The following is a 22177-nucleotide window of genomic DNA, read 5'->3' on the forward strand; positions in this document are numbered from 1 at the left end:
AATTAAACGATTAAATTTCATAAAACTTTAAATTTTAAGGTAACTAAACATGATATTGAATTTTGTGGCAGATTCTCAATTATAGAATATGGTCTACTCAATGGAAACTTTTTTGAAAATTGTTTTATCATACGAGTATACGGCTATGACAATCTGATTTAAAGTTTTTATAGTTTAATTGCAATCAACAAATGTGTTTATTCACGTAGGTGTATAGACTATTGATTGTTTTCACATACCTAATTAGTAGGCTGAGGCTTCACCCGCGTCAACTGTCGATAATTGACAAGTCGATTGACATGTGTTGTTACTGCCTTAATTTTTGGTATTGTAGCGTTAAAATCACACTATTAAATTGGAAAAATAGTATTGCATAGATATATTAGTTTGAGAAATTAAAATACACAATACTTTGTGTAACATTAACATAATAAAGACTAAGTTACATGCTAAATTTCAAACATGATAAGCAACATCTTAAAGCCCAACCATGCAAACAATGTTGTTTCAACTGGACCAATGCCAGCATTGGGATGAGGTTGAAAGGTTCACAACTATGTCGTTTTTATCTTTGACTTCAATTTTTCGACGAATGGACACAATTGACTATGGTTTGTGAGAGTTTAATACATAACTATAAAGTTGTTTCTTCAATGGAATTTTCCAATTACGGTTTCAAAAAACCTTACCTACTGCTAGTTTCTAACTCTAATAAATATTTTTTTCTTACATTTTGCTTTTAGTTCAGTTACTTCCAAAGGAAATTAAATATTTAACACTAAAAGACCTGACTAATTTATGAACAAAATTATAAACATCTTCCATGTTTATAACTTGAATAAAAATTTCTGATGCTTATTTAATGCGTAAAACTCCGAGGAAATTAGATTTTAAAGCTCCTGTCTAATTGTCAGTGCTCGTCTACTGCAGACACTCGTAAGTACTAGAAAAATAAATTGACGGTCGAATCGATTCCTTCGGGCTATTTGTAAAAAAAGTATTTGATTAACTTATTTATTTATTATTAATTTGATTAACTTATGAAAGATTTAAAAAATCTTTTTATGAATATTTTCTGAACATTTCATACACAATGCCAAATATTTTGCTTGAGCCTCATAAATATATAAGTAATGAAAACTCATAAAGAAAATGATGGTGGACTAAATAGATGAACATGAATGCTATATGTTGTTATGGCGTACTTTAAAAATCTTATTTTTTAAACAATCCCTTGTTTAACTCATTGCTTTAAATAATTGTGTTTGCTCGCAAACGAAAAAAAAACCGACTTCAATTACATCGAAGAGTAATACAACGTAGATCGACGAAAAAATAGTAATACTTTGTTCGTATTCCATATAACACGACATTATAAAATTGTAGAATTATATAATGTTCTACTGTTATTTCTAACATTTTGTTAACGATTGTAGGCAGAAATTTCAAAAAAGGCCCGTCGTCGATTCGCGCGAAGCGCTGACATCGCTTATTACGGCGGGTTTTTTAGTTGAAGCGGATTTATATTGAATTACGGTTTATGTCTTTTTTATTAAAAATATGTAATGTTCATGTTTTCACACAGCTCCGATGCACGACTGGAGTTTACCCCTTCAGATCAACTGTCTAAATAGGCACAAAAAGGCTTATTAGTCTAAGAAATATATTATTATTATATCAAACTGTAAATAAATGAATGCAATAACGCCATCTATCGGAACCTAATTGCGTTATTAGAAAACGTCTGAACGCCATCTCTAACAAGGTCATTCATTCAGTAGATTTTACTGTTCAATTTTTTCATTCCGGGGCCTTAAATGAAAATCGATTCTTAAGGAGAAAACTCCAAAAACAGTCAAGTAAATACGCCATATCAGATATAGCCCAAAAAGTTCGAGTCAAATCTCAATTATATTTAAATGGGACCACATGACAAGCACCACCTATCGATTAAAAAAAGAATCATCGATATCGGTCCACCCAGTAAAATAGTAATGAGGTTAATATAACGTTGGTCGACGTAAAATAGCCAAGTAAATACCCAGTATTAGCGATAACTCAAAAATTAAAAGCTCAAATATATTTATAACAAATAAACTGCTACTCTCTACTCTAGTGGAATATTGTAATTTGATCGATAGTGAACGAAGTAATTTCATTACATTTTGATAGATGGCGTTGTGGCAAAGTATTGAACATGACCACAGTCGTCTTAACATCGTCATGTAAATACGTGTCATCAAAGATTACTCAAAAATTGCTCATTATATCTCAATCATATTTAAAACGGACGACATGACAAGTATTAGCTTTTGATTTATACAAAAAAGATCAAAATCAGTGCACCCAGTAAAAAGATATAACGTATAATACAACGTAGGGTGACGAAAAAACCGTCAAGTAAATACGCAATATTAGATATAACTCACAAATTACGAATCAAATCTCAATTAAATTTGAATGGGACCACGTGACGAATAGTAGCTTTTAATTTATATAAGAAACGTCAAAATCGGTGCACCCAGTAAAAAGTTATGAGTTATAATACAACGTAAGGTGACGAAAATAATGTCAAGTAAATACGCGTTATCAAAGATTAATCAAAAAGTAGTTATCAGATCTCGATAAAATTTATATGTGACCACATGATAAACATCAGCTTTCGATTAAAGTAAAAATTATCAAAATCGATACACCCAGTAAAAAGTTATTGCGGATTTTCAAGAATTTCTCTCGATTTCTCTAGTATCCCATCATCAGATCCTGGTTTCCTTATCATGGTACCAAACTAGGGATATCCCCTTTCCAACAAAAAAAGAATTATCAAAATCGGTACACCCAGTAGAAAGTTATGTGGTATAATACAACGTAGGTCGACGAAAAAAGCGTCAAGTAAAAACGCATTATTAGATATAATTCGAAAAGTAGTTGTTAGATCTCAAATAAATTTAAATGGGACCAATCGGCACACACCACCTTTCGATTAAAACAAAATTTGTCGAAATCGGTCTACCTGGTCAAAAGTTCTGATGTAACATACATAAAAAAAAAAAAAAAAAATACAGTCGAATTGAGAACCTCCTCCTTTTTTGGAAGTCGGTTAAAAAGTAATCAAGCGGAAAAACGGACAACGTGAAAAATCTTTATAAATTATTCCGGGACCGCAGTAAAAATGGGATGAGAATTAAAATTTTTAATTTAAACTCGATTTTTATGTGGTATTTTAATTACAGCATAATTTTAATTTAATAGAAACTTAACCAGATTCTAATAAATACGATATAATTCTAATAAATACTATATAAATACTATCATTAATGGAAAAAAATTTAGACGTCGATCAAAGAGTTGATGAAAATCCTCAATCAGTAAAATGAAACCGTAACGTACGTTATGCATTACCGAACTTGTCTAAGTAACAAGGCTAATAAATTTTTAAGGGAAAATCCTGTCTATTTCGAATAGTACCTTAGCTTCCCCAAAATCTCTACCCCTCAACTTAAGGTATTTTTTACGTTGCTCGCGTACTGAAATTTCCGTTGTAGGTTAAGTAAATGTCATCTCTAGATGTTATAAGACTTGTGGAATAAATCCCTAGACAAGAGTACGGTATAACGTCTTGAAATGTTAAGCTCAGGAATTAGGTCATTTGCAATGATCATGTCGTTCTTATAAAATTTTTAGTATTCTTTAAGTCTTAATCATGTTTTAGAGAAATAATTTTAGTTATCAAAGGTGCTCAAAAAAAAAGTAACATGTTATAAATAAAGTTATAAAATCGATCGCATCTACAAGCTAAAATAAAATTACGTTCATCAAATACAAACCAACATCGAACATAGCGTTTTACGTAAAAGCGTCACATTGATACATCTATATAACAACATCAATCAAGCCAGCAGTCCAATTATGTAACCAGATGGACACTCACGATCCGACTGGCATGTGTGGAGTGTGTGATAAACGCGGGAGCTATACGTGTGCAGGCGACGAGCGCTGCAACGCAACTGGCTGTGAGCGGGCGAGACAAGCGGACGCCTCCCACCCCACACCACAAAATTAATGTGGCACCCAACGCGGGACGAGAACACTAACGCGCATGTTAGAATACCGCACGTTTTAATACGAAAAATCTGTGATACTCAAATATCTGCTACGTCTATACAAAAAAATAGTCATTTAATATATTGGTAAGCGCAAAATTCAAGAGCGGTTGATTATTATTCATTTTTTTAAGGTTTTCTAATACTTTGTCGAAGATTCTTACGGAATCTGAACGGTGTACTGTACAAAAGGACGCAGAGTATGGAAGAATTTTGAAATAATTAACGATCTTTTGAGATTTATGTATTTAAGAGATCACAAGGTATGGCGTCTATCGGGTTAGCTAGTATTTAAAAAATCAAGCGGTTACAGTGCTGTTGAAATTTTACAAAAATTCAGCTATAATACCTACTAAATATTAGTAGCTATACTCCATCGCGTATTAAAAACCGCGCCGTAAAATCGTCACATTACATTATACACTATCTCTAATAACACTCACCCTCTGACAATCCGACGTACAACAATAACGCCACGGTAAATCTCTTGATACACTGCAGGTATATAGCTACCCACGTTGCAGTTTGTGAGGCGCCTTATACTGTTCTGTTATTGGTTCCGAGAATTACTGTTACAATGCGGTATACATTGCTGATGTTATATTATAGCTTAAATTTTAAATTAGGTAAAAAAAAAACTAAAATTAAATTAAATGAAACAAATAAAATTATAAAATATACATTTAATAGTCAAATAATTTCACTAATGGCTACAAACAATAAAAACTTATATAATATATTTATCACATATTTCGCATGTCAGGTACGAAACCAACCAATTTTTAAATTTATTTTATAAATGGCACTTAATTACATATTCGATATTTTCAGAATAAAAAATTTCATAAGAAAATTTTCATAATAAATCACTTCCAAGCTCATATTAACATAAGAAATACCCATTTATTTATAATTATTCAATTTTGTCTATATCTTTCTTATATATTCATCTTAATATTTATTTAATGCTCTATTTGAACTCGTTTAGAACTTTTGCATTTGTACTTTGAGAAAATAAGAAAATCTTTAAAAAATGGCGTAATAATTGAAGGCCTATTTAATTATTTTATAATATATAAAAGCGGCCAATTACATTAATATGAATATATCACTATAGTCATAAACCATTAGAAAATGAATTAATTTTAAAACTAATTATTAATTAATTTAACCATATTATTAAATAATTATTGTAGCCACCTTTTACAGTGCACACTTTTATTTAATGAATGAGATTGATATGTATAAAGTCAATTTTTATAATAAGCCCTGTTTTAAGTATAATAACTATGGAAGTAGTTCGAATTCTCACATATCAACATTAAATATTATTATGATAATTTTCAATTATATAATATATTTTAATTGCATTTTCAGTTTTTAATAGATTCAAACACTTAATCTGATTTATATTGTAAATGTGACAAAAAATTATTGACTATCCTATTAACCCTTTCACTGCGACTAGCGTATTATTGTGTTGTCATAAACGATAACTGTATTATTTCGTTTAAATAAAATAACCGGTATGTATTATACGCCAATTATTAATAAAGACATTACTGTTGTGGATGTTAATAAAACACAAGTCCTTATCTGATACATAAGTCTAACTCATAAATAAATAAATATAAATATCTTGACATACACACACAGTTGTCAAATCTCAAGGTAAGCAGCTTAATGCTTGTGTAAAAGCCGACTGTTATAGCTAAACATTTTTTGTTATACAAATATTACACCTAGACTCAGGAGGGAATCTCACAACCCGCGGTGAAGAAGTCATATTTTTTATCAGTTTTGCGTGATGAAAAAGACAAACAGATCAGACCAGATCAGAACAGATCAGATGAAAAACAGATATGTGTATAAATACAAGTATATTTTCTGGAAATCGAAACCACGGCCATCGACATGAATTATTTACATTATTTTATTATTAACTTCATCGATCGGGACCTAATACATATTTTTTTTCATTAGAACAAAACTAATAAAAGTTTTTTAAACTTCTGTGGTTAATAACATTATGATTTATATGTAAATCAGGGTTATTTATCATTTTAATGGCATAATAATTATGGGTGCACTGTAATAATGCTGAAATATCAGAAACTGGAAATAATAAACAACAAACATGGTACATATCCCGTTTTACATATAAATCATTAGCCAACACTGATGTTTTCACTAAAGTTTCACGACGGTATACCAACCGTCCATAAATAAAACTCACAATAAAATAACCAAAATATTTCATCTACCGTATCTGAAAACAGATCCCATTGAACACGCCCAATGTAACTGACACACATATTACGACACAGCGTTGAAAGGGTTAAATTGATGAAACAAATCCACGTACTCATTCGTTCTTTAAATGGAATGTTAACATCGATGTAAAATGTGAAATTGATTCGATTGATTGATCGATGTCTAAGTAAACCTTTATTGTTAAACCTCACAAAATGTTAAATTTCGAACACGATCGAAATTGAACGGTTCGCGAGCAAAACGAATCGTTCTTTTTTGTATATAGGAACAGAACTTACATGCAATTAGGTTATTTTTTATTATTATTAACAGCCGGTATTTAATCTGTATATTTCTGGTTTTGCTTACTAGCCAAAAGATAGACCCAATTCAAGTACAGCTTAAATCAAAATTCTATCTCTAAAGCAAATCTAGTCACAGATAGAATATTATTATAAAACCTATAAATTAATAGACCGGGACATTTTTATTAGTATATAACTGTTTTAAAAATCATATCACTTCTTAATTCTTAATTCAAACCTCATAAGCTCTTTGTCAGCTCCTTCTCGGATATTTTAAACATAAAACACCATTAGTTACAGCACAAAAACAATAATTATAAAAAAATAGTTGAAATTTCCATTGATAATTCTGTGGTAGCGAAAGGAAAAAGGAAATAAGCCAATTCATAGTTAAGTCAATAAATAAAACTGAAAAATGAGATCTTTGCACCTATTGATTTAAAATATTAATATGTTTCATGGCAGAAAAGAGTTATGCCACTAATTACATATTGAAAAAAAAAAATATGATTTTCTAACAAATCACATGAGTTGCTTTCTTATTTATTGCCCATTGTAAAAAGTTCATATATATGTACTTATCTCCTTTTTCCTTAACACCATAGAGTTATTATATGGTATAAGTGGAAATTGTAGCAGACGGTTAAGGCCTTTGTCACAGATCAAAAATACTAAAAAATATATAAAAAGTATCATGAAAGTATTTTCTTTGCGCGGTCGTTGATTAAATGCAATATGTCTAATTAAGTGAAATTTGTACTGCGACAGTTTAAAGTGACCACTGGGAACTGAAACAAAATAAAACGAAATTAAAATAAATGTAACAAAACATTAAACTTATAAAAAGGAAACTATATTACATATGATAGAAATGGAAATCATAAACAAATTAAGGAACTGGCAGAATTATGGTAACTATAAAAATCAATAAGTAATCAATCAATTATTACTTAAAACATGTGGTATACGACATTTCTAGAATGATATCATTATATATAGACCTAAATGTTATGTGATTGATTAGCTAAGTTTGGCATAGTTTGAGTAATTTCAGAGTTCGAGACCGAAATAGTACACATGGAGTCACTTTCCGTGTCGAAGGCGAGGGCGCCGTTTACAGAGGTTTCAGGCAAAATTTATCCTACATTCCAAGTAATGTGGTATTTTAACCTTCTGAAATATGTGACATATCCGGAATTGAATCAAATGGCACACTGGAATCAGAACCGAAAAAGCTTCCCCAAATTCACGCTCAGTACTTCATAATTTCACTATTTGAACTATGTTGAACTTTTGGTGCATATTAAAAATTACATATATACATTGTAAAAATTATGGTAAAAGAACAGGCACTAATAAGAAGTAAGAAACAATGTCATCCCAGCGGACCATTTTATAATAGTTCCTTATAATAAACGTGTGTTACGTTAAATTTTTGAAGTAAGACTTCTTTACGCACGGTTGACTTGCGAAGTAAGCTGGCGAATGCGTGACAAGAGCGTGTAGCATATATTTCATTTTTCAACTTATATTTCGTTTATCGATGTAATTGCTATTATAATTTGCTAGGCGTTGTCGCTATTAGCGCGTGTGTCCTCGCGTTTTCTCGCGTGTTTTTTGTGACGTAGGGTTGTGCGTAACAACCATAGGTGGGGGTCCGCTGAGTAGGGTAGGCTCAACGGTGTTTAAGCGCTGGTGGGTTTGGCTCCTTCCTTTTCCTTTGTCTTCAGCCTCGGCTAGGTTCAGGGTGCCATTTTGTTGGGGTCCTAGGCGTGGCGGTTATGGGTGGTGCTGTTGGTGCCTGTTAATACCACGTGGCAAGACAATTTGTGGGTTACCCGCTGGGATCCCAACAATACAGATTTACGGTGTTGTAATTGTATTACCAGAGTACGCATTATTAGAAACCTACCCTCTGGCCTGAAGATTATATTTTTAACCCAGACGTGATAATTCGCCCCCAGTTGTCATGGCGGGGGTGGACGGTGATGTGGAATTGTGTGGTCGACGAATTTCGAGAGTCGGCGTGAGTTCATCCAGTGGTGCTACGGCGGAGCCACGTGTTCACGAAATCCAGTTGACGATAAGTGACCGTAGTTAACCTCCACCCATGTGCCAGAAATATTACGAACCTTAATTTTGTTTAAAAATAATATTGTATTGTTTTAGAAACGTACGTTTAATTCTCAGAAGTAAGTTAAAGTTGTGGGTTCATACAAATCTGTGTAAACCCTAATTTTTTTCGGTTAAATCCAGGTTATTGAATAACTTGTCTTATTTAATTTTGACCTCCAAATCCAATTTTAATTAGCTAACTATTATTTTTTTTACCTCTCTAGTTTAGTTCGTCACGTTAAAAGAAACTATTTAGCGATCAACATTAAAAACAATAATAATAAATAACAAACGTGTCGATCAATAATAACTCTAAGATTATTAACTAAATGTAATAATGTGAGCGTAGAGGTCAATGAAGTCAGTCGTGCACCTAAGGTCTAAGGTCAATGAAGTCGGTCGTGCACCTAAGGTCTAAGGTCAATGAAGTCAGTCGTGCACCTAAGGTCTAAGGTCAATGAAGTCAGTCGTGAACCTAAGGTCTAAGGTCAATGAAGTCAGTCGTGCACCTAAGGTCTAAGGTCAATGAAGTCAGTCGTGCACCTAAGGTCTAAGGTCAATGAAGTCAGTCGTGCACCTAAGGCCAAAGGTCAACGAGGTCAATAAAGTGAGTGTACCTGGGTTTGCCGGAGCGCGCGTAGGGCCGCGCGTTTCTGTACACGTGTCCGCCTTGCGAGACCAACGTGCCCAGAGAACTGGCGGGGCTGAGCGCGGGAGACACCGAGCGCGGGCTTCTCTCCTCGCCGTCGGCCTTTGTGGGGGTCCGCTCACCTACGACATCATGATTTGCATAGTAATTTCTTATTCTCCGGGAGTTATCGCCATTTTTATTTTGAAACCACCGAACCGAAAGCTGCCACAGCACAATACAGGTCGCCAACAACAGTTTCAAAACAAAATTTACATAAGTCCCAAAAAATAAAAAGTGTATATAGTGACGTAAAAGTTTAAAAAATGATATTGGATAGTCAGATTTAAAACAATTATATCATTATCAGTACAACATATTAATTGTAAAATTTAGGTATTAGTAGCGATTAAAACCTAGTTCTCGTAACAATGTAATATAAATAATATGGTGATGTGAAAGTTAGAATTAAAGCTGACAACTGGATATCGTTTTTCTGGTCTGATGCTTTCTTTGTCAATCTCTCCACAATCGGAGAGCAAGTGAAATCGTTGGTCTCACTTGTTAGTAAAAACAATATCAATTGTGACTTTTTATAGTGAAACTATTCGCCACTAACAAATAAGACTGATTAAGCCCTAATGTTATTCTTATAGCGAAGAATTTTTTGTCCTACTGCAGAATATTTACAGACCAATTTGGTCATTATTACCGTCTCCATCGACGCTTCCAATCGGAGTCCTCCTTGTGAGATCAGGACTGCTGCCCCAGGGGCTAAGGGCTCCTAAAGGACTCGACAAACCCGCTGTGACCAAGGTGTCGTCATCGGAATCTAGACCAATATTACTAATAATGGTTAATTGGTTTAAAATGCTAAGTATGTCCCACAAACAAATGAGGGATTCTACAATTGTGGCAAGAAATTTAAAGACAATTCGACAATTTCATAACGTGACAGATTAGGCAAAGACACTTACAGACTATAGTATTGCACTTTTGACACACATGTGGCATGTGTGTATGTATGAATACGACGATTCCTAACTTTGTTTTAAATCTTCTAATAAAAAAAGAAAAAACACCAAACAATAATAGGAGTAACAAAAAAAAAAGCATGACCTGTGAAAAAAATTAAAAAGTTAGTTTTACCTTCGTATACGTCGTAGAAATTCTCCTTCGAATCATTTGTCGATTGGGAAAGCCTCTTTTTCCTCTTACTCTGCAAAAAAAAAACACAATATTAAACTATTTTGAAAAAGACATTCTTTTTAAGAAAGTCGACTTCGGGTTTAACCCTGTGTTGGATTTCCGACAGATCAAGAGATTTAAACTTGTTTTGATCTGACATCAATTACGAAGCGTCTTTGATAGATGCAATTCTATTCATTCAGAATTTCAGGAAAACATAATTAATGAATTAACGAGACATAGAACAATAGCTTTAGATCACTCGTGGTAGTACAACATTGTTATATTTGCCACTCTTGGGAGTACATTAAGAAACTATTGAGAATCAAGTTCTAGTTTTGCTGATAATATTTTGTAGGCAGTAGGTGGTATCGCCTGCCCAGCGTGGTGACTATGGGCAAAACACATGAGTTCACGCTATTTTTGGCGTGAACTTGTGGAGGCCTATGTCCAGCAGTGGACTGTATAGGCTGTAATGATGAGGTGGTATCAGTTGAGGTAAATCAGGTCCAAAGTAATTTTTACTGATAGCCTACTTTTTTTTCAACTTTTTCAGTAACCAATAAATTTGACTTTAGGTAAGCGAAGCTGAAGCAACCGCTCTGGCGTAGTGGTGCGAATAGTCGCTTAAAACACCGACGGTTTGTGGTTCGATTCCCGCTCGGGATGGATATTGATTTCGTACAAATATTTCTTTCGGGTTTGGATGTCTGTCTTTGTGGGTCTCCCCACCGCGCCACGGAGAGCACGTGAAACCGTCGGTCCCGGTTGTTATCATAAATACCTGATAGCGATCATTACTCATATATGTTCGCCAATCCGCAGTGGAACGCGTAGTGGTGGAACGGTTTAAGCTCCAATCCTTCTCCTACGTGGAGAAAGAGGCCTATGCCCAACAGTATAACACACCTTAGTCAGTTCTTCCGCTACCGACATCTCCAGCGCGTGGTGCGTCCGCGCCAGTGCGGCCAGGGCCTCCTCTAGCACTCGGTTCCTCTCTATCTGTTTAGAGAGGGAACATACTTTATTGTACACCACTTACAAAGAAATTGACACAAGCTTAAATTAACTAACGAACGACTAGTGGTCTTATCACTGAGTAGTGATTTTATCCAGACCAACCTAGATTAAAGAGAACATGTAGACATGTAGGGTGGGTGGGGTGTTTCATTTTCCAATTTATTTTAGCTTAACATAATTTTTTTTTTCGGTTCACAAATTGAATGATACAATATAAAAAAAAGGTTTGTGTATGTAACAATTTGAAAAGTGTACAATGTTCATTCTTATTACATACAGTGAACACAGCATGCAATTTTGACATGTTCAGCTTAAACTAACCACAAAATATTAAAAACTATTTAACCAATCTATGAACGACATTCTTGGCCGTGGCCAAGGAGCCATTGAAAATGTCAAAGTTTGGACATAAATCATTATAGGATGACAGAATTCTATATAAAACCGAATGATGTCTAATATTAGTACGAAAATGTGGTCCTTGAAAGCTATACATATTTGACAGACGACTACCAGAACGTGGGGTCTTAAAATAAATTTTACTTAAAAAGTTTGGACAGATCATTAAGCCATGTATAATTTTGTATAAAGACAAAATAACCGCTATTTTCCGACGAGTACTTAAGGGTTTGAGATTATAATACTTTAGTCTAGAGTCATAAGTTTCTAAATTTTTGCATTTATTGTTAATGTAAGTTGAATGATAAATGATTTTTTTTTTGGATCCGCTCATTTCTTTTGATGTGCACTGCATACCCAGGTGACCATATTGGGCTGTTACATTCTAAGATGCTTCTTACTAAGCAATTGTATATAGGGATAAGAACTTTAGGGTCTTTAAAGATTTTTGTTTGCTTTGATATAAACCCAGATAGTCTAGAGGCTTTTTTAACAATGCTATCTACGTGACTTATAAAGCTTAAACGACTGTCTACTATAACTCCTAAATCTCTAATTTCATTAACTTCGTTTAGATGGGTTCTCTGTAAAGTGTATATGGCTGTAATGGTTTTTTTACGCGTGAATTTTATGTGATAAAATTTTTCAATATTAAGTTTCATTTTATTGTTTTTACTCCATACCTGTACCCTATCTAAATCCTATTGTAGTATTTTGACATCGTTTTCAGTCTTGATACATTTATATATCTTTAGATCATCAGCGTATATCTTAAAAGGACACTTCAACTGCTGAGCCAAGTCATTTGTATATATAACGAAAAGCAAAGGACCCATATGCGAGCCCTGCGGGACGCCAGTTGGTATAATTTTACTTCTTGAAGAGTAGCCACGTACCATTACTAATTGTGACCTTGTTTGAAGGTATGACTCACACCACCTTAACAAAGAACCGTGAATACCGAGTGCCGAAACTTTTTGAAGTAACATAGTATGGTCTATTAAATCAAACGCCTTGCTGAAATCTGTATATACAGCATGTACTTCACCTCCATCATCTAGAGCCTCAGCGACGTCACTAATAAAACCTATCAAGTTAGATGCTGTTGATTTTTTGGGCAAAAAGCCATATTGTTCCGAATGAATAATTTGCTTAACCTGCCCGTAATTTTTTTTTCTCCATTAATCCCTCGAAGACTTTTCCAATTGCAGGGAGAATCGACACCGGCCTATAATTACATATGTTTGACACATCGCCTTTCTTGTGTATTGCTGTCAACGGAGCCTGCTTTCATATTGCTGGAAAAATACCCCTCTGTTAGGGACTTATTGTATAATATATGCAATGGCGTTGCTAAGGTTTCAGCACATTGTTTTAAAAACTTATTTGGTATTCCATCTAATTCTGGTCCTTTATTTGTATCTAATCTTTTAAGAGCAGTTAGTATTTCAGTTTCGGTTAATGTACACTTACTGAAGGATGACGCACTCTCTTCAAGCACAGGGTTACAATTTACAGGTATGCAGTTATTATGTGACGTATAGACCGATTGAAAATATTCTGAGAATAAATCGGCTATTTCCTGACCATCTGCAGCGACTCTATCACCCAAGTGCATTTGATTGGGTATAGAAAGGCTATTACTTTTTTGACTCTTTACGTTTGACCAAATATAAATAGTATAAATCTTAATATAAACAAATTCTTCTTCATGTGCGTTTGTAACCTAACTTCTCGAAACGGCTGGACCAATTTGGTTCAAATTTCGTGTTACATTTTAACTGGATCATGGATGGTTTGAAAACACAATTAAATCCGGTATATGGCGCTGCTGTCTGAACGTTAGCACTCAAGTTCAGTATCTGATATTCCGGGCAGGAAAATGTCTGCCAAGTTCCGTAGTTATTACATAAATTCATACTATTTCAAGTACACGCCCTTCTATATAAAGTTCACAAACATAAAAAAAAAAAAATTCTGCCTGTAAAGCAGTTTTTTGTTCCTGGGTAAGGTGACCAGAACTACTGGAGAGGGTCGGAGGTAGGGTCAGCAATACACTTGCAACGCTTCTGGTGTTGCAAACGTCTATGGGCTACGGTAACCACTTAACACCAGGTAGGCCGTAACTTATTTGCCGACCTAGTGGTATATATATAAAAAAACGAGCGTGCTTTCGACCACACGAATAAAGTAAAACTTCTTTAAATCCATCTAACTTATATCTCCCTTTCAACTTCCGTTATCATCATCCGTTACACTTATCGTAATGCTCTTGTCACGCAGTCAGTCTAGACAAGACAGTGGACACACAAGCGACGCACCTGCCGCGCCAGCGCGTGCGAGTCCCGGTCGCGCGCCTGCGCCACCAGCGCGGCGCAGTGCCTCAGCGCCGTCAGCGCCGCCTGCCCCGACCCACACGCGTGTTGGAAACGCTGTATTCCACAGATTATAACTATTTTATTATTGTAAAAATATTTTATATTAGCCTCTCTTCCCGTGGGTGTCGTAAGAGGCGACTAAGGGATAACACAGTTCCGTTACCACCTTGGAACTTAAAAAGCCGACCGGTGGCGGGATAACCATCCAACTGCTGGTTTTGAAATACATAGGCCGAAGACGGGCAGCAGCGTCTTCGGTGCGACAAAGCCAGTACTGCGGTCACCAACCCGCCTGCCCAGCGTGGTGACTATGAGCAAAACACATGAGTTCACGTTATTTTTGGCGTTAACTTGTGGAGGCCTGTGTCCAGCAGTGAACTAGGCTGTAATGATGATAATGATGATTTTATATTAGTGGTCGCCCAGTGGTCGAAATTTGACCTAATTTAACTATATAATATCACTAATTTAAATTACAAGTTTGAAAATTAATAATGTTCAAAGTTGTAATGGTTCTGTTGTCAAAGACTTTAATTCTATCATAATAAAAAAAAAGTATATATACATGTGTGTGTCAAATACATGGCATTTTATGTATGTTTTTATTTATTTATTGATTTAATGTATTTTTTATGTATAATTAAAAAAAATATTAGCATTCTTCTCTATATAAACTATAAGTGTGCGAAATTTCAATCTCCCCACTATGTCTCGAAGAACACGTTAAGCCGTCGGTCCGGGTTATTATCATATACATCTGATAGCGATCGTTACTCATATTAGGGAACATATCCGCCAACCACCTGTAGTATACCCGGAAAAAGAGGCCTATGCCAAGCAGTGAGGTGTTACAGGCACAATCGTGATACCCGGCACTCACCATACAAGCGGAGTGGTGGAGCGAACTACCGACAGTGACACTGCGGTCAAGCGCCGCAACAATGGCGCTGCACTCACGCAACTGTGTGTCGAGCATTGCCAGACTATTTGTAGCCGCTGTTAGTGCGTCTTGCATCGAGCCTACGAAAACAACACGAAGTTAAAAGATGAGTGCGATTTGGATTCGATAATGAAGGGTTTCGTAGCGACCTGTATCTAGGGATACGATTTTCGAGCAATGAATCAGTGTGATTTTAAAATTTTAATCGCGCCTCTCTTTCCCGTAGGGGTAGGCAGAGACCACTTCTTTCCACTTGCTACGATCCTTACATACTTCTTTCGCTTCGTACACTTTCATTATTCCCTTCATACATGCTCTTCGGTTTAGGGTACTCTTGACCTGGCCTTTTTACAAGACGTCCATTATTTGGTCTCGGAACGTCGGCCTAGGTCTACCTCTTCCAACCCTTCCATCCACACTCGCCTTATACATATTCTCTCGACATGACCAAACCATCTGAGCATACCTTTCTCAATTTTTGTCACTACATCTTCTTTCAGACCACAACGTTTCATTATCTCACTATTTCTTATCCTGTCACTCAGTTTAACTCCTATCATACTTCTTAACGCTCTCATCTCAACTGCATTTATTCTGCTTTCATGTTTCTGCTGCCATACCCAACTTTCACTTCCGTACATGAGTGTCGGAACCAACACCCCCTAATGCACAGCCAAACGAGCCTTGTTAGACACCTCCCGACTGCTCATAAAGGAGTGCAAAGCTCCATTTACCCTGTTTCCTGCATTCACTCTTCTTTCAATATCACTCTCACACTTTCCATCTCTTGTAAACTTTGAACCCAGATACACAAACTCATTCACCTGTTCAATTTGTTCATCTCCAATCACGATATTGCAGTCTGTCACTGCCTCGTCTCTTTCAAACACCATCACTTTCGTCTTCTTTACATTCATCTTCATTCCCTTTTTTACAAAAGCTCCACTCATATCAGTTACCATCTCCTGCAACTCCTCGGGCGAAGATGCAAGTAATACTTGATCATTTTTATCTCAGCCACCAGATTCAACAAACAATATAACGACGGAATCTCCAAATAAAAATCAAGGAATATTGGATATTTCAGGTAAGTAAATGAAACTTTGATAAATTATTTGGGTTCATTATAGCATAAACATAGCTTATATACAACAGTTTGCGCTTTTTTTTTTGTTATCTTTAATTTAAAACAAAAAAGTAAATAAAAGCGGTCCTACGTACACATTGAATTTTGTTTTACAGAAAATAAGGTTATTGTAAATAAAACGATTGAATAATATATGTATAATTTAAATATCAATATAAAATCGTTTCAGAGTATTTTTTTATTTATTAAATGACCGTTGTATATATACCTATGTGTGTTACCTATGTATGAATGTTAACATTTGTGGTTCTAGGTGCACATATGACTTTTTTCTCGGGAAAATATTTTTAAATTGAGTGGTCTATGTGTACATGTGTTTGTTCTTTGTTCTTTGTTCTTAGGAATAAACTGAGATATACCTTTCTTACAACTGGGAATGAACATGAAAGCCTAAAATTTCATAGCTTATTTTTGCATTTACTACTAAAATAGGACAATTTGTTGGGTATTGCATACTTATTTATTGTTTTGTTTAATATTTGTTTTGGGTATGAGGTTTATATCGAGGCATATTATTCTTTGTCTGCAGAGTTTCTCGAGGAAAATCGTGAAGTTTCATCGCCATTGCCAGATGGAGCTGAAAACATTCGACGAGATATGCCTGAGGCATGGGAACATATTTTTAAATAACGTTTTAATTAAAAATCTCTAAATAACGTTGTCATCTACGCCAATAATAACTTCGAGTGACGACGAAGCAAGTAAAACAAGCCTTCTCCATGCATCTGAAAACTCTCCAAAACTTAGTCAAATTTTCTTACCAACGCCTGTGAATGATGTTGAAGTACCAATTCTTTCAAGCGCCATTTCTGAGCCCATTGTCGGTCACTATAACAATGCGAAAATTCCTTCAAAGGACAGCGAATTAACTGCACTAACCCCTAGAAATATTAATGAACTAACGCCTTTTGCACTCGAAGTGCCATCCAGCTTTGAAAATTCCCCCGCTATAAGCTTTGGTGATTTGCCTTCCATTTTATCAAGGAATATTCAACTCCCATGCCGACTCCGATGAATTCACACAAGGATTGTCTTGACTCTTTCTGTTCTATCCATGATAGTGAACACTGGACTCAGTCACCATCAATTGCTACTGCTTCTAGTGCACATTACGATTCAAGCAGTGATGAACGCTCTACTCCTCCCAAAAAAAAAGTCAAAAAATCGTATCCGTCGCACATCTGAATGGTCTGAAGTAAAAAGAAAATGCCTAAAAAATATTGGAAAAGGCTATGTCACCAAAAGAGGTAAAGTAGTAGATGACAAGATTTTGGGTAAGCCGTGTGCCTGCAGAAATCGATGCCATAAAAAAATATCTCACGAACAAAGGTACGACTGTTTTCAAAAGTTCTGGTGTTTGGGAAGTCGATAGAAACAATGGGCATTTGTAGTTAATTACACAAAAAAGGAGCCTAAGCGTAGATGTTTAAATGGCAATATACCTAACAATCGAAGATTTACATACAAATACCTCTTGCCCTTAAAGGATGCTAATTCAGAGGAGTTCCAGACTGATACAGCTAGCGTCTGCAAGACAATGTTCTTAAATACATTATCTTTAAGTGGGAAGATTATTAAAACAATTGGGGAAAATATGATGGCAGTTGCATTATCGAAGAAGATAAGAGAGGACGCCATGCTAATCACAATAAGGTAATCTTACCAGACACTGTTATAAGTGTGTGTGACCGTGATCGATCCTTTGCTCCCATCGAATCTCACTATGTTCGCAAATCTTCAATAAAACTGTACTTAGACGGCAGTCTTAGGATTTCAAAAATGTTCCAGTTATATGAAGAATGGTTTGATGATTCTGTTTATTCCAGCGAGGCAGTTACCGAGCGCCAGTATCGGGACATTGTTAATAAAAATTTCAACTTAGGACTCTTCATTCCTAAAAAAGATCAATGCGACATTTGTCATGTTTTTCGCCAAAAAACTGATGCTACCGATCAAGAAAAAGAAGATTATAAGAAACACCTGGCCAATAAAAATGCAGCTCGTAAGCTAAAAGATCTTGACAAACGTGAAGCTATTAGCTCGAACGGTATGATCTTGACGGCCGTTTTCGACTTTCAAAAAGTCTTATCATGCCCGCATGGGCAGGTCAGTGTTTATTATTATAAGCGAAAATTGTCCTGCTTCAACTTCACTATTTTGGATATGGGGTCCAAACGTGCTGTTTGTTATAGGTGGGACGAAACGGTGGCCAGCAGAGGTGCTAATGAGGTAGGTAGCTGCTTGCTAGATTTTACTGAACAAAATTTTAGGAAAGGCGTAAAGGAGTTCAGATTTTATTCAGATAACTGCGCTGGCCAAAACAGAAATCATTTTGTTTTCTTTATATATCTATAATCTATACATATATAAAAGCGAAAGGTCACTCATCACGAAATCTCCGAAACTATAATACCTACAAACTTGAAATTTGGCAGGTAGGCTCCTTATATGACGTAGACATCCGCTAAGAACGGATTTTACTAAATTCGACCCCTAAGGGGGTAAAATGGGGGTTGGAAGTTTGTATGAAAGTCCTATGTTTTTGAAGTAAGAGACCTGAAATTTAAAATGTAAGCTCTATAGATGGTGAAAAGGTGTCCAAATAATGTATCTTTAGAAATCAACCCCTTTTTGGGGTTAAAACGGGGGATCGTAGGTTGACTCACTCATCACGAAATCTCCGAGACTATAACAGTTACAAACTTGAAATTTTGCAGATAGGTTTCTTATAGGGCGTAAACATCCGCTGAGAACGGATTTTACGAAACTCGACCCATAAGGGGATAAAACGGGGGTTGGAAGTTTGTATGAAAGTCCTATGTTACGAGTATTAAGGTAATAGACTTGAAATTTAATATGTATGCTCTATAGATGGCGAGGAAGTGTCCAAATATTACATCGTAATCTATATGTATAAAAGATAAAGGTCACTGACTGACATCACGAGAACTCAAAAACCGCTGGATAGTCCATCCATCCAAGATGGACAAAGATGACATTTGGCAGGGAGGTAGATTATAGTTAGTAGATGTCCGCTAAGAACGGATTTTGCGATATTTCATCGCTAAGGGGGTTTAATTGGGATTGATAGTTTTTATGAAACATATACAGCAGCTATAAGTTCGTCGATAGGTTATTTATACTGCAGCCTGAAAATAAAACTAAGAATGTGGTGTATAGAGAGGTTTTATAATAACAACTATTAAATTATACTAAATTTTGCCTTTGAAAAAGTTACTCAGTGTAATAAGCATTTCAAGTGACTGAAATAAAAAAAAATGCGTTAAACATCTTAATAGTAATGCATATCTTCATAACCACGCGGATGTAGTCGCGGGCAACAGTTAGTGTATTATAAAACAAAGTTCCCAAAAGTATATGTGATCGATTTCCTCAAAATCTACTGAACGGATTTTCATGCGGCTCAAGAGGAAGGTTTACGGAACGGCTAAGACGATTTTGATGAGAGTTTCACTGGAAGTTTGCCGGGAAAACTTTGTGACACACTGATTTCAACGCGGGCGAAGCCGCGGGCACAGCTAGTATATATAAACGCGAAAGGTCATTCATCACGAAATCTCCGAAATTATAACACCTACAAACTTGAAATTTGGCAGGTAGGCTCCTTATAGGAAGTAGACATCCGCTAAGAACGGATTTTACGAAACTCAACCCCTAAGGGGGTAAAATGGGGGTTGGAAGTTTGTATGAGAGTCCCATGTTTTTGACGTAAGAGACTTGAAATTTAAAATGTATGCTCTATAGATGGTAACAAGGTGTTCAAATAATGTATCTTTAGAAATCAACTCCCTTTTGGGGTTAAAACGGGGGATGTTACGTTGACTCACTAATCACGAAATCTCCGAAACTATAATGCTTACAAACTTGAAATTTAGCAGGTAGGCTGCTATAGGGCGTAATCTATTGCTAAGAATGGATTTGACGAAACTTGACCCCTAAGGGGGTAAAACGGGGGTTAGAAGTTTGTATGAAAGTCCCATGTTTTTGAAGTAAGAGACTTGAAATTTAAAATGTATGCTCTATAGATGGTGAAAAGGTGTCCAAATAATGTATCTTTAAAAATCAACCCCCTTTTGGGGTTAAAACGGGGGATAGTATGTTGGTTCACTGATCACGAAATCTCCGAAACTATAACAGTTACAAACTTGAAACTTGGCAGAAAGTTTCCTTATAAGGCGTAGACATCCGCTAAGAACGAATTTTACGAAATTCGACCCTTAAGGGGGTAAAACGGGGGTTGGAAGTTTGTGTGAAAGTCCCATGTTTTTGAAGTAAGAGACTTGAAATTTAAAATGTATACCTTATAGATGATGAGAAGGTGTTCAAATAATGCATTGTAATCTATATATATAAAAGAGAAAGATCACTGACTCACTCATCACGAGAACTCAAAAACTGCTGGATGGTCCATTCATCCAGGATGGACAAAGATGAAATTTGGCAGGGAGGTAGATTATAATTATTAGACGTCCGCTAAGAACGGATTTTGCGATATTCCACCGCTAAGGGGGTTTAATTGGGGTTGATAGTTTGTATGAAACTTATACAGCAGGGTCGGTTTAAAGCAAAATAACCGCGTTGCAACCCTATGTGTTCAAGAAACATTTATATTGATCACTTATAAGTAGTACAAAAAAATATATTTTTTACAATATCCAACCTTTACGTTACTAGAATACTTTTTATTTACCCCTGTCTTCACGGAGTCACGGAGGAGCGTGCGTTACGCTATTCTGTGACATATAGTTACGTAGAACCATATTAAAAACTGAATTGCATGCAGTATAGTTAAACATATTTACACTACAATACTACATTATTACTACATTATTTCATACCACAATTCTGACGAATTCAACGAACCATTTTGTTAAACGTGACGCGCGCTTCACGCGCACGTAGTCGCGGGCAACAGTTAGTGTATTATAAAACAAAGTCCCCAAAAGTGTATGTGATCGATTCCCTCAAAATCTACGGAACGGATTTTCATGCGGTTTCATCAATGGAAAGAGGGCTTCAAGAGGAAGGCTTATGGAACGGCTAAGCCGATTATGATGAGAGTTTCACTGGAAGTTTGCCGGAAAAACTTTGTGTCACACTGATTTCAACGCGGGCGAAGCCGCGGGCACAGCTAGTATATATTATATTATTATTTATATATATTATAATATATTTGTTTTTTTATTTTTTATTTATGATCCGTATGAAATTTGGCATTTACAAATGGTGTTTTCTATAATATTATGTTATCTTCACGATCGTTTGTGGTACATAGAATTATATATATATATATATATATATATATACATATTTATAATGTAACTTTTGTGCAATTTTATTAATTACTATAATTTTGTTGATTTTAAATTTAATTTTATCTATATTTTAGTATTATCTTTTATTGTTCTGGCTCTTATAATATTATAGTTCCTAAAAATAGTTTTATGTAAACAATTTTAGTATAATAAATAATAATATTATTGTGATGATTATGGTACCATATTTGTTGATCTTAGCATAATATTAAAAGACCCATTTAATATTGTTCATAATTTTTACAGTAACAAAAATAATTATAATATAATTTTATTAAGCCAGTACTACGTCGGTACGGGTTGTGATTTTAAACTAATAAAAATTAATCTAAGTACGTAATATTAATGTTTTTTGGTAATAAAGG

General features: G+C 35.1%; 1 protein-coding gene across 1 annotated transcript in view; it reads right to left on the bottom strand.

Annotated features, from left to right (window-relative positions):
- LOC123658131 (oxysterol-binding protein-related protein 1-like) overlaps nucleotides 1-22177 on the bottom strand; it is an 81912-nt gene that overhangs the window by 52014 nt on the left and 7721 nt on the right. The window contains exons 8-13 of the mRNA XM_045593589.1: nucleotides 15270-15409; nucleotides 14333-14443; nucleotides 11502-11594; nucleotides 10524-10623; nucleotides 10117-10236; nucleotides 9394-9547 (exon numbers count right to left, since the gene is read on the bottom strand). Coding sequence (XP_045449545.1) covers nucleotides 9394-9547; nucleotides 10117-10236; nucleotides 10524-10623; nucleotides 11502-11594; nucleotides 14333-14443; nucleotides 15270-15409 — 718 coding nt within the window. The remainder of the gene's footprint in view (nucleotides 1-9393; nucleotides 9548-10116; nucleotides 10237-10523; nucleotides 10624-11501; nucleotides 11595-14332; nucleotides 14444-15269; nucleotides 15410-22177) is intronic.

Source organism: Melitaea cinxia, chromosome 1, assembly GCF_905220565.1.
Source record: "Melitaea cinxia chromosome 1, ilMelCinx1.1, whole genome shotgun sequence".
Lineage (NCBI taxonomy): Eukaryota > Metazoa > Arthropoda > Insecta > Lepidoptera > Nymphalidae > Melitaea > Melitaea cinxia.